Source organism: Ammodytes marinus (assembly GCF_949987685.1).
Source record: "Ammodytes marinus genome assembly, chromosome: 18".
Lineage (NCBI taxonomy): Eukaryota > Metazoa > Chordata > Actinopteri > Uranoscopiformes > Ammodytidae > Ammodytes > Ammodytes marinus.
In genome coordinates, this window is record NC_137222.1 from 6,425,358 (window position 1) to 6,440,357 (window position 15,000).

A 15,000-nucleotide genomic window follows, 5' to 3' on the forward strand; every position below is an offset into this window, starting at 1 on the left:
AGATGCAATGTGTTGTGTGATTTTCGTCAGTAGTCTATAGTAGACCTTGATTCTGCGCACCAAACGCCACTAACTGTTCTGTCGCCGACATAGCTGGCGTATTTTTTTTATTATTTTGTTTTATTTTTTTATTTTTATTTTTTTTGATTGACATGATTTTCGGCAAACCACACAACTTTTGGGTGGTCACGTGGTCTTAAAAAAATCAACAAAACCCACCTCATGTGTATTTGAACCAATGACAGTGCATTCTATGCTGGGAATGCCATGAAAATTAGATAAAGTAATAATGCTGCGCGACGCAGCATCAGGCAGGAGAGCCAATGTGGCATTGCGCAGCAGCCGTCATCAATGGGTTAAAAGGATGATCAAAAGAGTGGAGGGAGTTCTCGTGGCGGTCTGAACACATAAGCGCTTTTGTTCCAAACTGTTGGAAGGGAACCCCCTGTTAATTATTAATGAACCTGTTTAACTGTTTAATATCAAAGGGCTTCATTAAATAGCATTCAAGTCAATCCAAGTAGCATTTAGCATCCTAATTTACACACACACACACACACACACACACACACACACACACACACACACACACACACACACACACACACACACACACACACACACACACACGCCTCTCCGGATGTTTTAAAAACATTTGCACGGAACGAGTGCCATGGCAGATGATGAACGAGCGTTAAATATGGAACGCGATGTGTCCCTCTTGATTCATGGATCAAAAATCCCTCGTGTGTTCTGTCCTATGGTGCTATCACGCTGTCGGGGCTGAATAGCATTAGCCTAAAGCTGGTTTAAAATTAGCCCCTTCTTTTTTCAAACGGATAATGATGGCTTGTCATCTTCTGAGGCAAAGGCCTGCTGGCTTGTCTTTGATAATATAAAAATAAACAAAACCTCGCTGGAAGCAAAAACCAACAGCAGACGCTCTCCATAAATCTATAAGTTCAGGTCAAGGGGAACTATCAAAGTTGTTTCAGAGAGAGAGAGAGAGAGAGACAACCCCCTTTGTTCGTCATTTGTCACCGGGAGGGTTGGACCAACCGGCTGTTTCTCCTATCAGAATCTTAATTGCTGTGTAATTACTTAACGACTTGTATCGTTACGCAGGGTGTGAGTCGGGATGAAGTTTATTCAGCGGGCTGTCGAGGGAAGCTGCGGCCAATGGTGCATCATAATCATGATTTATTAACACCCTCTAAGTCGTTGTCGGTTTCTGTTTGCCGTAGCGCAACACAACAGATTGGAAATGTTAATATTTGTGGTGGAACGAAAAGCAAATTGCGATTTGTTGCCGTGCTGGTGTGTGCTGGTGGTGCTGCTGTAGGGCTGATTAAGCCAAACATATGTCCTTCAAATACAAAAATACAAAAAAAAAATGTGTGTATGTGTGTGTGTGTGTGTGTGGTGCGTGTGTTTCAACAATGTTGGACATTTTATTACGGCGTGGATTTGACACTGTATTAATAGCGTACACACACCATCCATAACATTGCAATAGGGGCCAATGTGCTTGAGGAAGAGCAACGTGGAAGGACAGACATGATTGTAATGTATAGATAAGACATGCACAGATGCTTATTTTTCTCTGCGGCCCACACTGTAGGGGAATGCTCATTAATCAAATAAACAGATGAAACGCATGATGCTCTTGTGTTGACACTGTGGGTATTGAGCGGTTTGAGTGCTGTAGAAGAGCTTCTCTGTTAGCTCTCATCTCTATTAGACCTGTGTTGGTCCTCAGTGGTGAACCAATCTTATACTGACATCATCAGAGAACAAAGTCATCTGAATATAGCCTATTCCCTGCATCTGAACAAAAACTCAAAAATGTCTTTGTCATAAAGCAATGTCAAATTAGATGTCATGGGGAGAACCTCTAAATATGTGACGATAGTTGTATCTTGTCTTTTGTATATCTAGGTCAGCTTTCTTAACCCTCCTGTTTTGTTTATTTCATGTTTATTAGTTTTTTTCCCAAAATGACTGCCTCATTATAATTTATTATGAATCCATGATATTATCACCTATTGCTGTGTTAGGGCTTTTTAATCAACTAATGATCTAAAACCTATAGTAGAGAGAGGTCTCATCTTCTCTGTCTCAATGCGTTTCCCAATTTTACTCACCCAAAATAATATTGCTACACAAAGCCCCACAATAAAGCCAAAACTGCTGCCTTCTATTTTAGTGAAGCAGACCTATGGAATAGTTTTATTTCTTTGCTCTTTTCCTTATCAATGACACATTATTAATGATAACTCACATATTAATGAATGAGGTCAACAGCCCATTAACCAACATTTCTTTTTTTCCAATGCATTTCTTACATAAACCATTTGTGCCCACTGCATAGGCTTCAGGTTAAGCCACATTTTCACCACTCACTTTGAATCTAGTTCTAATCTTGCGGCTATTGCTGTATGTAGGCCAGCTCTATAGTAAGCTGCATTGTGCTGACCACCTTGAATGCAGCATGTGCATCTGCTTTTCAAACCTCCGGAATAAATAAGAACTTTATGTCCCTTGTTCTGTTTCATAACAGCGTACGCTTGGTTCTCACTATGACATTTGTGCGGGGCCAAATCTTTTGTATAATACACGGTTTGTTTTGCATAGCTAAATGTCACGCCCACTGCAGTCTGGTGGAGGATGTCGAGGAAGTGATGCTATTTATTTTCATTTTTTTGGTCTTGGGTCTGTGAAGCGGAACAGACCACCAGGGACTCCTGGGGCGTAACGCATTGAAGTCGGCCTAATAAAGGCCATCACCCAGTGGTACCTGTCTCATTGAATCAATTAGGCTACCGATGCAGAAATGACCCAAACATGTGGCTCATTGCAGTCCTCATTAGAATGCTATGTTGAAATGGAAGCTACTGTGACTCAGTTTGTACCAAACAAAAGGGGACAGCTTTAGAATGAGACAGAGGAAGCCGGGGCGTGCATTTCCCAGTTGCATGCCTAAATGCCATCCTTAGCTCTCCGAGGTCATTAGTTAGAGAAATCTATGGGAGAAAGTTGAGGCAGACAAACAGATAGAGAGTGGAGCTGGCTCTAGCGCTGGTTTACTCAGCCTCTTCTAATCTCTCTGGTGGGCTGTATTTGTTACAGGCTAAGCCCTAAGATTCCTGCCTTGTATCAGCATGATGGGATATGAGGAGCAACAGTGAGGGAGGAAAAGGAAGTGAGAGAGAGCGAAAACAAATGTAGACAAATGTACTCGGTAAACACTGAATCTTACCATGTCATTTCTCCTGCTGATCCTATTCAGCACGCTTAACTTATCTCCTCCCAGCCAATGCATTCATTTTACACAAAAATAAACAGAGATAAACAATGTGCAAACTCCGTCTGCCTACCTCCCTTGGTTTCAAATCTCTCTGTTGAGATCACTGATTTGACAAGGTGTCAACCTTTTCCTTGATAAAAATTATTTTAGACCAGGACAACTCAGCACAGTCTACTTGGAGCAGCATGAAAGATAAATGAAAATGAGAGTTGAATGAAAGTTTGCCCTGCCCAAAATAGCAGAAGAAAAACCTCTACACAAGAACCAAACTATATACGAACTATCTAACAGAGAGAATTTACAAAAAAGTATATTTAATTTAACGCCTAGTATGCTAACATGTGAACGTCTGGGTGTCATTAATTTGCTGGTATTTTGCCATCAACCATGCCGTTGGGCCAAATGACAGTTTGGACCTGATGGTGGAGCTAAATGAAAAGTCAGGGGAGACAAAAACAAGTCTGTAGAGTTCATCGTGTGGGTATCATTATTCTCTGTTCCAAATAGCATGGCAAATCCAGCCAATAGTTGTTAAAATATTTCACCAAAAGTACACCACAAAATGTTATGAAGGTGCCTCATGTGTGCGAACAGTGAAAGTCTGTTGCAAGGTTGAAATATTTTAAAGGCTACAAAGTCACAAGTTTGAAATGCTGGTTGTTCTATATTAAAAGTCAGAGGATCAGCAAGTTATTTATCATCTGGGGAGCATGATTGTCTGCGGATAAAGTTTCTGTCAATTCTCCTGTAAATGTCAATTCAACTATTAGATTGAGATACGTCATTGTGGACTCAAGGTTGGACTGATAAACAGGCCAATGTTGCCTTCCACTGGTTTTGGCTGAAAATAGTTGAAGAGAAAAATGATTTATGTGTCCAACTGATGCTATTTCACAAGTGCTTTAAAGGTCCCATATTATGCTAAATGCACTTTTTAAATGTGTTCCAACATATCCATGCGTCCACGGTGTGCCTAGAGACTGCCAAAATATAAAAAAAAATAACAATCTCTCCTTTTCTCACTCTCCCCTTTTCTGAAACCCCCACCCCTCCCCCCAAAAACACTCCAGTCAGAATTATCCCCTTTTCTGACCTCACAAACCGTAAAGCCAGAAGCTTCCACTGTGCAGCCCACACCCCTATTTCTTATTGGTCCACGGCCCTGACAGACAGAGGGCGAGGCGTATCTGGCTTCGCTTCCGGAAAGGGGGCGGGGGGAGCTCAAAGATTGTATATTTACGAGGGGACCTGCAACTCTTTTTTAAAAAATAGGCCATTGTGAGATTAGCTGAACATCAGCATAGTACAATAAATTATCTGAAAGTTTTTTTCAGCAAACAATTAAAGAAAAACGTATTAGGGACCACTAAGACCATATAATATGGTGTATAATAGAACCGAAAAGTGTATAATATGGGAGCTTTAAGTTTGTTCAAGTCCCAGATAATGTGTCATCACAAGTTGTTAAATCAATCGTATAAAGTTGCAGCATATTCAAACACAATCAATCTATGATGATCATTTAGCAGCCATGTTGCCCCGGTTGCCTCAGTAAATTGACATATGATCAGAGCAAAAATACACAGCCAAATTTTATCTAGATCCTCTCTAACGACCATTGACCCGGGGCTTGCTACCAGACAACATGAGCTACAACCACTGGTGCTATAGAGTCCCCATCCCTGGCACCCCTAGGGCCTTAGCAATAGCAATTTAGCCTCGGTACACAAAACAGGAATGGATGCATTTATTTTCCCCCACAATCACGGTATGACAAAACACATTTCCCAAGTCATCCATATTGTGCGCATTATTTATGGGGGTGGTACAGAATATATAGCTCCTCCTCTCTCCATTCAATTGAACATACTCTCTCTCTCTCTCTCTCTCTCTCTCTCTCTCTCTCTCTCTCTCTTGTGTGCGGCAGTCCACTCATTCAGCCCCCGCCACCACTGACAAGCCACATATGCAGCAGCAGGCGTTGACAGCATATCTGTGTTATATTAGAGAGCAACATCACCATCAAACAGCCCCCCAGCTGATTTACCCCAACTTCTAGCCTGAAAGCCTTGGGGCTACACACTAAATCTCTCTCTCTCTCTCTCTCTCTCTCTCTCTCTCTCTCTCTCTCTCTCTCTCTCTCTCTCTCTCTCTCTCTCTCTCTCTTTCTCTCTCTCTCTCTGTCTGTGTTTTGTTTTCTTCTCTCCTTCATTAAAAACAAGTTGTGTTCACATGCATTACTAAAAAGATTTCCTAGGCCCAAAGCTTTTTAATGTTGGGCTAAGTAGACAAGCCTACTGGAAAATGTGGAGGTCTTGAAAAGCTTTCCCTCTCGCTCTCTCTCTGAAAAACGTGTTATAGGATAATTATGTAATGCAGAAAAGAAAAAGCAATAATGTGTTTTGTTGCACTTGCTGAGACACACTATTGCCACGCAGACATACTGTATGTCCCTTGGAACTCATGGGACTTGTGTCAGGGTTTTTTTGCACGTCATCGAAGACCCCACACACACACACACACACACACACACACATTGTCCCTTCTCATTCACCAAGACCTCCCAAGATAGTGCGGCATGAAGTACAAAGCCGCTCCGAAAAAATCAATTTGGTCTGTAAATAAATAAGGGTTTTCGGGGGGCAAGAATGTTATGTCTGGAGAGAGGCACTTGTCCTAAACAAACGCATACTTATTTTAAAATTGTTTCTCCTTGGATTTTCTTTGACACTCTTCAGTCTCCGTCATGCCACTGTTAAAACAAGAATACGATATATTTTTGAAAGAGCCACTCATTGCACTTTAGTCTGAGAGGAATGCTGAATGACGCACAAGTGTAAACAGAGAGCGAGATAAATGTGGAAAAAAAAGATGACAAAGGAATAAGCCCTTTTCATCTGCTTCTTTTTTCTGTAGTGCCTGTCCGTGCTCCTGCAGCTATATCATGCAGTGATGTAGTCCAATGTATTCCTATTCTCAACAAGTGGTCACCTTAATGAAGTGCATTAGTCCTGGGTGTGTGTGCATAGTGCAGGGAGCACAATGGGAAGCAGGTAGACTAATGAGTGCTGGTGAAAAAAGGAGCTCTTGGGAGTGTGATGTGTATATGATGGAGCCATGGAGGGCATCTCTTCAACAACAGAAACAAATAGAATTCAAGACTACGGGTACGTCACAAAAATATTGTTTTGCCATTACTTCAAGGTGCAGTGTGTAGAATTTATTGAACACACTTTGTAGTAGGGGAGAACAGGGTAATTTGTCACACGGGTAGGTTGTCACAATCGTTATATCTCTGAACCAGAAGGCGCTGTCTGTTAAATTTTGGTATGTAAATATCCACAACTGGGATCAGAGGTTACCTACATAGTCTTCCTTGGAGTTAGACTGCTGCATTTGAGGTGAGAGGACTGTTAGTGTTTTTCATGTCAAATTGAAAATATTTAGCTCCTCAGTATTTTTCTTCTAGGCTTTTACACAATGGGTTTATAACAAAACACTTGTTACCCATAAAAAGTGTGAAGGGTAAACTATAGTTTAGATTGTGGTTAGCAAGCTAATTAGTTGTCAGATGGTTGTTGGCCTTGATGCTAGCAATAAATTCCAGTTGGGGTTGGTCGTCAAATTTTTTGGGGGGTTGGTTGTCACATTTTATCCAAAGGGTGCAGCCAGGAAAGGAACCCAATAACAAAAGAAAATGTCAAGCTGTATCCTCACTGACACCCCAGAAAAGGAGAGAATTGAGCAGCAAAGGCAGCTAGCATGCAAAAGAGAAAAAGGGCAACAAAATCAAAATGACCCAGTGCATCCCAAACTAGACCAGTTGCCAAGGCTACTGCACCCCAGTGCACTCCACCCCAGCTGGGGAATAAGAAACAGAAGAGAAAGAGACAGGAGGAGGAATCGTCATCAGATGAAGAGGATAGTTTGTGTTTGGTTTGTATGGAAACGCTCTACAGCACCCGTTCAGGGGAGATAAGGGAGAAGTGTTGTATGTGCAACCAGTGGGCACACAATCTCTGCTTAGTTAGAGTGAGCAGACCCTACATTTGCCATCACTGTAACTCAGATAGTGAATGTGTGTATCCTAGTTGAGTAGGCTATTATTGTTAGACATATTTGTTTTGTTCTTTATGTTGTTAAATACAGTAGGTTGGTCTTAATATGGATTTCCTTTTTGTTAATTCCTTGCTCTTTTTGTGTAAAGATGCATAAAAATATGTAGGCCTATTTTTCAACTTGACAATTAAATTAAACTTTCAAATGTAGTTCTGCTTTCTTGCCTTCTTTTTAAGATTTTTCCCATAAAGATAACATTGTGACAAACAACCCCATAGTGTGTGACAACCGACCCCTTGATGGAGTTTGTTGTCACAATTTCTTAGAGTGTCTTTGATGGTAAATGTCTTCTTTATTACAATAAGTTAGAAAAAGTGAGGGGTTCACATTTCAAGCCAACACCTTAAGCTTCAATTTAATGTAGGAATGACTATTGAAAGATGTTTAGGTGATGAGCAATTCTCACTTGAGTACAGTAGCACTGAATGGACAAACTTAACAGCCACATACAGTATATGTTTTTGTAGTTGGTGTGTTGGGGAAATGCACCTGAAGACTGAGAAGAAATACTATAATAAATAACTAAAGGCATCTTCTCATCACTTGACATTGTGGAAACTAAGACTTGGCAATGGTGGATGATGCCATCTTTAGTAACTAGCTTCTTGTCCTTGAAGGCCACTGTAGCTAGCTTCTGTGATTATTCCAAAGGGAGGGGTTACCAAGGGAGCGTTGCAATCTCAAACTTCTAAATATTCTGATATTACACAGTGCACCTTGAGCAGACAAGCAAAGTTAAGGCAGAATGCTCCATAACTGAAAGGTGGGGTACGAAAGCAAAATAGTGCGGTACGTGTGGATTTGTCAAAGGATTTAAGTTTGCACGGGGAGCTTTGCAGAAATCCCAATTAATTAATGCTAAATGAACGGCGGTCATTCACTCATTGGTGAAATCATGCTGCAGGGATGTTATGAAGTAATGATGACTATAGCATGACTATGAGGAACGCTCCTGTCATTCAGCCACAGTTTGCGATACATGTCACTAGCTTTTTTTATTTCCTTTTGGAGGAGCTAACGGAATGATAATAGTGTGGAGGAGGCCCCTCAGCGGCTCCGCTTGCCTCATATCAAGCTCAGTCATCTTCACACTCAGTAAAGTCAGCACATTTCTGCTGCCATTAAATTTACTATGGCTCATTGGGGAGTGCTCAGCGCACACCATCAGTGTCATTGTAATGCCTTGTGAAATTTGCAGAAAAAGATTCACTTTCTTTATGCTATGAACAATCATTATTACTAAATATTCTCTTTAAATGAGTGGCATTACATGCTTGGAAGTCATGTATTATTCACTGCACCGCGCCAAAGAACTAATGATTTTTTTTTCAGACAGAAGTCTACTACACTTCATCAGGCAACAGGGGTATAATTGTTCCCCCTTAATGGTTATGTGATCAATTTGGCTTTGCAGACATTATTCTTTCTCATATACTTTACTCACGGGCCTTAAAGTTAACAGGGCTTTATTTAGTGATGGCAGACACTGGTTGCAGTGACCCTATAACTTGAAGGAGGAACATTTTTCTGCTCCAATATTCAGCTGTGTGAGCTGATTTGAAAATCCACAGCAAAGGGCTTCACACCGTAGGCTACCAAGGGAGTGTTAGGAAGTTTTAATGAGGACTCTGTAAAAATCGCACTGCCCCGTGGATTATTTGCCATGTGGCGAGATCTTATTGGTGGAAATCAGCACAAATATTGTTATCAACCCATGCTGAAGTCATTTTGTGGAACTTTGAAATATCTCAAAAAGAATTATTCAAATTATCATAGATTCTCTGATATGCAGACGCTCTTTGAATATTAAAAAAGCCAAACATCATGCGGTGCTGCAGGAATGCTAAAGACCATCTTCTTTGGAGTTGAGCACAGAAACAGCACAGGAGTTTTAAAATGCAAAATATGTTGATTAAGATATTATGAAAGTCTGCTCGCTATGATGTGAGGATCCATTTCCCTCTGTGGGCAATCTCAGCAGTTGATTTCTTTAAGAATGTTAACACTTATTGCTTTGGGCCCCCTTTGTAAGCTTTGCTCTTTCAGTGACTAAATTATAATGCTACATTGTATTATGTCAAATTGTCCACCGTTTTTCATTTTCGAAAAGTTGCAGTTGCACAAATATCGGCGAGCACAATCAGTGGAAGCTTTGAGGGTCAGTGCGGGGGTCCTATCAACTCGCCAGACAGAGCTGTTTTTATTGCCATATAGAGCACTCAGACGTTATGACAGCCCTCGTCACTAGTGTGGTTATTTCTGCCTTGGTATTATCACGTTGTATCTTTCAGAATTGCTTGTAGCTTAAGTGGATTTGAAATATGGCAGGAGGAGGACTGAGACATCTACTCGGTACTTAAGAGAATTCTTCAGAGGCTCGGTGTATATACGTGTATGTCAACGCATGTTGGTTTAAAAGCTGTAAATTGTTTTCCAAAGGCTCTTCGAAACAACTGTTTGTTTTTTTAGGACATCATAGAATCTGTAATCTCTCCCACTTGGCGGGGGAATTGCCTTACTTCTTGAAGGTCTCTCGGACTGCATTTGGCTCTCATATGTCCCAAAGCAATTATGGCCGGCGTGGATTTAGTTGTCTTCTGCTCTCCACTGTGGACTGTGTGTGTTGAGAAGGTTTTTCTTACCAGATTGGGCTGTTTGGATGGTGTCGTATGAAGTGGCTGCAGTGATGGTCAGAGACACAGTGCACTCTGCTGGTGATAGGAACACATCCCCCACTGTGGTCTATTTGTATCAAACACAGAAGCGTGAAAAACAATAACGAATACAAGCAGGTGTGTGTGTGTGTGTGTGTGTGTGTGTGTGTGTGTGTGTGTGTGTGTGTGTGTGTGCATGCGTTTGTGTGTGTACGTGTGTTTGTGTGAAGAGGAAGTGCGTAATTGTTACACCCCCCTGTGTCTGTCTGTTTTCAGGTGTGTGTGAGTGCTCCGACTTCACCACGGGGCCGACCTGTGAGCACTGCCAGGACGGTTACTACGGCAACGCTTTGATTGGCACGCCCGGTGATTGTCAGCCTTGCCCTTGCCCGGACCGGACCAGCTGTGCCCAGATTGCACAGAGTGGACAGGTGGTCTGCACCAACTGCCCCACCGGACAGACAGGTGAGGTGAACCGCTATCAATGAAAAAACATTTGTGGGCTATATGGCATGGTGTAAATTATGGACGTCATGTCAAAAACTATAATGATAGGCAGCACTTTTGAAAAGAGTATGCATGGCTTGATACTGAAAGCATTTTTGCGGGGACTGTCATTCTAGCCTACAATGCCACCTGTGATTCAAACACACACGTCGAATGAATTCTCTTTCATTTGAATTCAAAAGACTCTGCAGCGGTGACTCTAAAGGGCCCGCGACCTGCAGCAGTGTTCTCGCTCAGCCATCCATCTAATTCACTTCTTTCACCCCCCCTCCCCTCTCTCTCGCCTCGCGTAGGGATACGCTGTCAGATGTGTGAAGACGGTTACTACGGCGACCCCCTGGGCCAATCGGGGCCGGCTCGACCGTGCGTGAGATGCGAGTGCAGCGGCAACGTGGACTTGAACGCCCTGGGGATTTGTGACCACATGACAGGCCGCTGTCTGAAATGCCTGGGACACACCGAGGGAGAGCACTGCCAACGCTGCCAGAGGGGTTTCTACGGAGATGCCCTGCAGCAGACAGCTGGACACAAGTGCAAACGTGAGTAACTGAGAAGGGGATTGGTCGTTGGTTCATTTATTGTGTTAGGTTAGTTTGTCTTTTCACCTGGATGTTTGTATTTTGCAGTTTCTGACATTAGAAGGCTGATTGTGTCTAGTTGAAAAGGGGAAAAGTTACCTATATTAAGATTTTGATAAAGGTGCAGTGTGTAATATAAACGTATTCTTGCGTCATCTAGTGGTGAGAGCTATAGATTGCAATGTTCCGTCTCTACCCCTCCAGGGAGAATGCACTGAAACTGCCTTGTATATAAAATGCTCATTCTAAGGTATTACAAAAAAACAATGACTTTTACTTTCAAGGGATTATATACACTAATTAAAACATACTTGTAAATATTTTGCTCAATTTTTACCAAGGCCGTTCTAAAGAACGCCACTACCTTGTAAACACTGCAACATTAAAATGTATTTTTAAGGGAATATACAAATTATTGCTTCCTCACTCAAGGATAAATAGTAGTCAAGTAATAGCCCGAACGAAATTTGATTAAGGACCACTCGGCCTTGGGTTTTAGCAAAAATAGTTACTAGTCAGCTCAGGAGTTCCAATTCGACAGATCTATTGACGAAACTCTTGAGTCATGAAAGGGGAAGGCTGAACATGGGATGATCAAATGTCTGTAAGTCAGAAGGATACCCTCCCAGAAAAAAGTATTTTTGGTTGGGAGAATTTAAAGAGAAAAAGGGTTCAAGTGGATGAAACGCTGAAATAATGTTACAAAGGCAGACAGGAACCCACAGAGGAAGAAACTGTGATGTGTTCATCTTCCGTAAACCCGGGTCGAACTTCAGTACAGAGCAATGTCATAAAGACATCCATGAGTCTGCCTGCTTGTCTGTCATTTCCTTCTACACTCCCTGAAAGGTGCAGACAGCAATTCTGTGTGCAACTTTTCTTTTGTCAAAATCAGTACGATCCTTACGATTCGCTACTACCTGTACAATACCGTACACAGCCTAGGCTCTGTAAACGGGTCTGTTGCTAGCTACACTGGCCCCCTTTGTCTACATAGCCTTTGTTTACAAACCCGTTTACAGAGCCTAGGCTGTGTATTTTTTTTTCAGGGCTAAAAGAGTGCAGACAGGTAGGGATCATGAGGAGATAGGCTTTTTATTGATTTTGACCAAAAAGTGATTTTGTCAACAAGCATTCTCCAGAATCACTGACTCCAACTTTAGGAACTCTGGTATCAAACTATGGACACAATATGAGCTGTTGACATAATATAATCATGGTTTCAATTAATAAATGAATCGTTTTTTTTCTCTATTTAGCATGCAGCTGCAACCCTGCAGGAACCTTTGGGCATGTAAACGAATGTCACCCTCAGACAGGAGACTGTCAGTGCTTCAGTCACGTGACCGGACGCGACTGTAGCCATTGTGAAGTCGGCTTCTTCAACCTCCAACAAGGCGTAGGGTGTGAGAGGTATAGAGATCACCTGTTCACTAATTGATGGTGTGGGTGTGGATTTGTTGAAAAAGATCCATTAACTGAGCTTATACAAACTGAATCAATTATTTAGGAGACTTCCCTTGCCCTTTTCTTAGGTGCCAGTGTAATCCAATTGGCTCGTCGTCCATCGTGTGTCATCCAATCACGGGCCAGTGTTTGTGTCGTGGTGGAGTTGAGGGGAGACTGTGTGATGTCTGCCGTGCTACCTTCTTTGGATTCTCCTCACGAGGTTGCAGAGGTACAGAGGCTGCACTATGTACCATCCCTATAATCCTCTTTAATACCTCTCTCTAATACAGACCGCATATCAAGGCATTTCTAACCCCTTCAAATGTTTACTTTTGCTGTCCTGTCCTCATATGGTCCCATACTGCTTTTCCTCACCACAGCCTGTAACTGTGACCCAATGGGATCCATCTCCATGCAGTGTCACAACAACGGTACCTGCCACTGTCGTCAGGGCTTCGTGGGCTATAAGTGTGACAAATGTGAGCTGAACTATTTCCACGACAGAGCCACCCACCAGTGTGAGGAATGCCCAGTGTGCTATGGCCTTGTCAAAAAACAGGTGAGTGGTATAGTATGCCCTAATGGTTGGTTGGGATTGCTCAAGTTGTGTGAGAACCATCATTCTTCGTTGGGCAGCAATATCTATTTAACATACTAATTCTACATGTAATGGCTTCAAACCAGCAGTTATTTTGGGGGGGTAGGCTATGGGGTAACAGAGATTAGATTCAAGATGACATTTGTTGCTCAGCTCAAATCTCCTGCTATTTAACAGGCAGTATTGTATAAGGGAGACCACTGTGTTTTAACAAGCAGCCTGCCCACTTACCATTAGCCCCGGTGACACAGCTTGACTCCAGAAGTCCTGTCCCTCCTCACAGTAAAAGTGCAGAGATAACACACCCTTACCCTTCGACTCTTTATAACCGAGGTAATATATCGTTGTAGCATCAGCGTTAGCAAGCCAGCTATGAAGACACAGCAACTCAACTCAACTTCAGTTTTATTTGTCCCAGAGGGGCTAGTTGTTTTGCAGCAAGAAACACAACACAGAAACAGATACAGCACGGACATTATGACAACGTTATGGAGCTACCAGGAGTCACAATCTCCTTTTTGGTTGAGGATAACTGCAACTACTGTAGCTGCTGGGCAAAATATCTATGTTCAGCTGCTAAATGCTTCACCAGTAGTTCACTTTTTCAGTTCTTTGGTGCAGGGCAGATAGCTTATGGGTAAGGTTCTCCATAGCTTTTTATTTATTTTCTTACACTGAAAACTGACGTCTAACGCACCCAAAAATGGTGCCTTCCCCTTCAACTCTAAACCACATAACAAAGGTGATATTTTGACGTAGCATCAATGTTATCAAGTTAGCTTAGAAAACTGTAGCATATGACAATGGTGGAGTTACCAGAAGTAGCAATGTTCTTCTTTTGGTAGGGGCTTACTACTGCTGCTGTAACACCTGATAGAAAATGTACCTGTTTATTGCTTCACTGTTGTTACATAACTTTGTCCATCTGATATTTGGTGCTGGGCAGATGGTTTTTAAGACAAACAAAAACAGTTTGCTAAAAGAGGATGCAAACCTCTGTAGGCTACAGCTGAAAGGAAACTGCAGTTGGGTGCTAATTCTCTGGTCCTTCACTTTGGTGACCCCTTTCATTTGCAAGGAGGCATGTGATCCATTGTTAACATAAAAAGAAAAGATTATAGCCGCTTTAAGATGTTACTGGGGCTACAAGTAGTATAACTGTCTAATTAATATACATTTTTAATAATGTCAATTTATAGTATCGCAGTTGTTTTCTACGCTTCAAATTAATTTTAGGGCTGCAACTAACGATTATTCCCAAAGCAAAGCCTCACATGTGAGAAGGCAAAACCAGTTAATGACATGTAATTCTTTTTTTTCTCAATATGACTTTTACGGTTAAGCGATTTGCATAAATGTTCTATTCATCAACTGATTGATCCATTCATTTCAGCACTAGCTTTTTAACTCGTAAAAGGCTAGATATGCACAGGCACAGTTAACTGCAGCAGTCAGATAATTGTGGCATAAAAGTACAGTTACACAGAGTAGAAAGGGGGAATGCAGCATTTTGCAATATACAACATTCAAATCACGAGTAAGAATCTAAATATTGTGAGTGCACGGCCTGAACAAAATGTACTTATGCCCCTGCTTTGAATCTCCCTCTGATGCTCTTCATCTTTCTTCATTGTTCCCTTTCTCTCTTTTATGTGTGTTCCCTGCACATATTTCTGCCACATATTCACATAAACGTCGTGCACCCCGATTGTGTGTTCTTGGCTCCTGCTATTAGGCTATGCGAGATGCAATTTGTTCTTGAAATAGCCTATAGCGCAGTCGGCCCCA

General features: G+C 41.9%; 1 protein-coding gene across 2 annotated transcripts in view; it reads left to right on the forward strand.

Moving 5' to 3' along the window:
• lamc3 (laminin, gamma 3) overlaps positions 1 to 15,000 on the forward strand; it is a 113,198-nt gene that overhangs the window by 82,177 nt on the left and 16,021 nt on the right. For both annotated transcript variants that reach the window (XM_080046267.1, XM_080046268.1), the window contains exons 13-17: positions 10,357 to 10,545; positions 10,881 to 11,126; positions 12,425 to 12,578; positions 12,701 to 12,843; positions 12,995 to 13,173. In XM_080046267.1, coding sequence (XP_079902393.1) covers positions 10,357 to 10,545; positions 10,881 to 11,126; positions 12,425 to 12,578; positions 12,701 to 12,843; positions 12,995 to 13,173 — 911 coding nt within the window. The remainder of the gene's footprint in view (positions 1 to 10,356; positions 10,546 to 10,880; positions 11,127 to 12,424; positions 12,579 to 12,700; positions 12,844 to 12,994; positions 13,174 to 15,000) is intronic.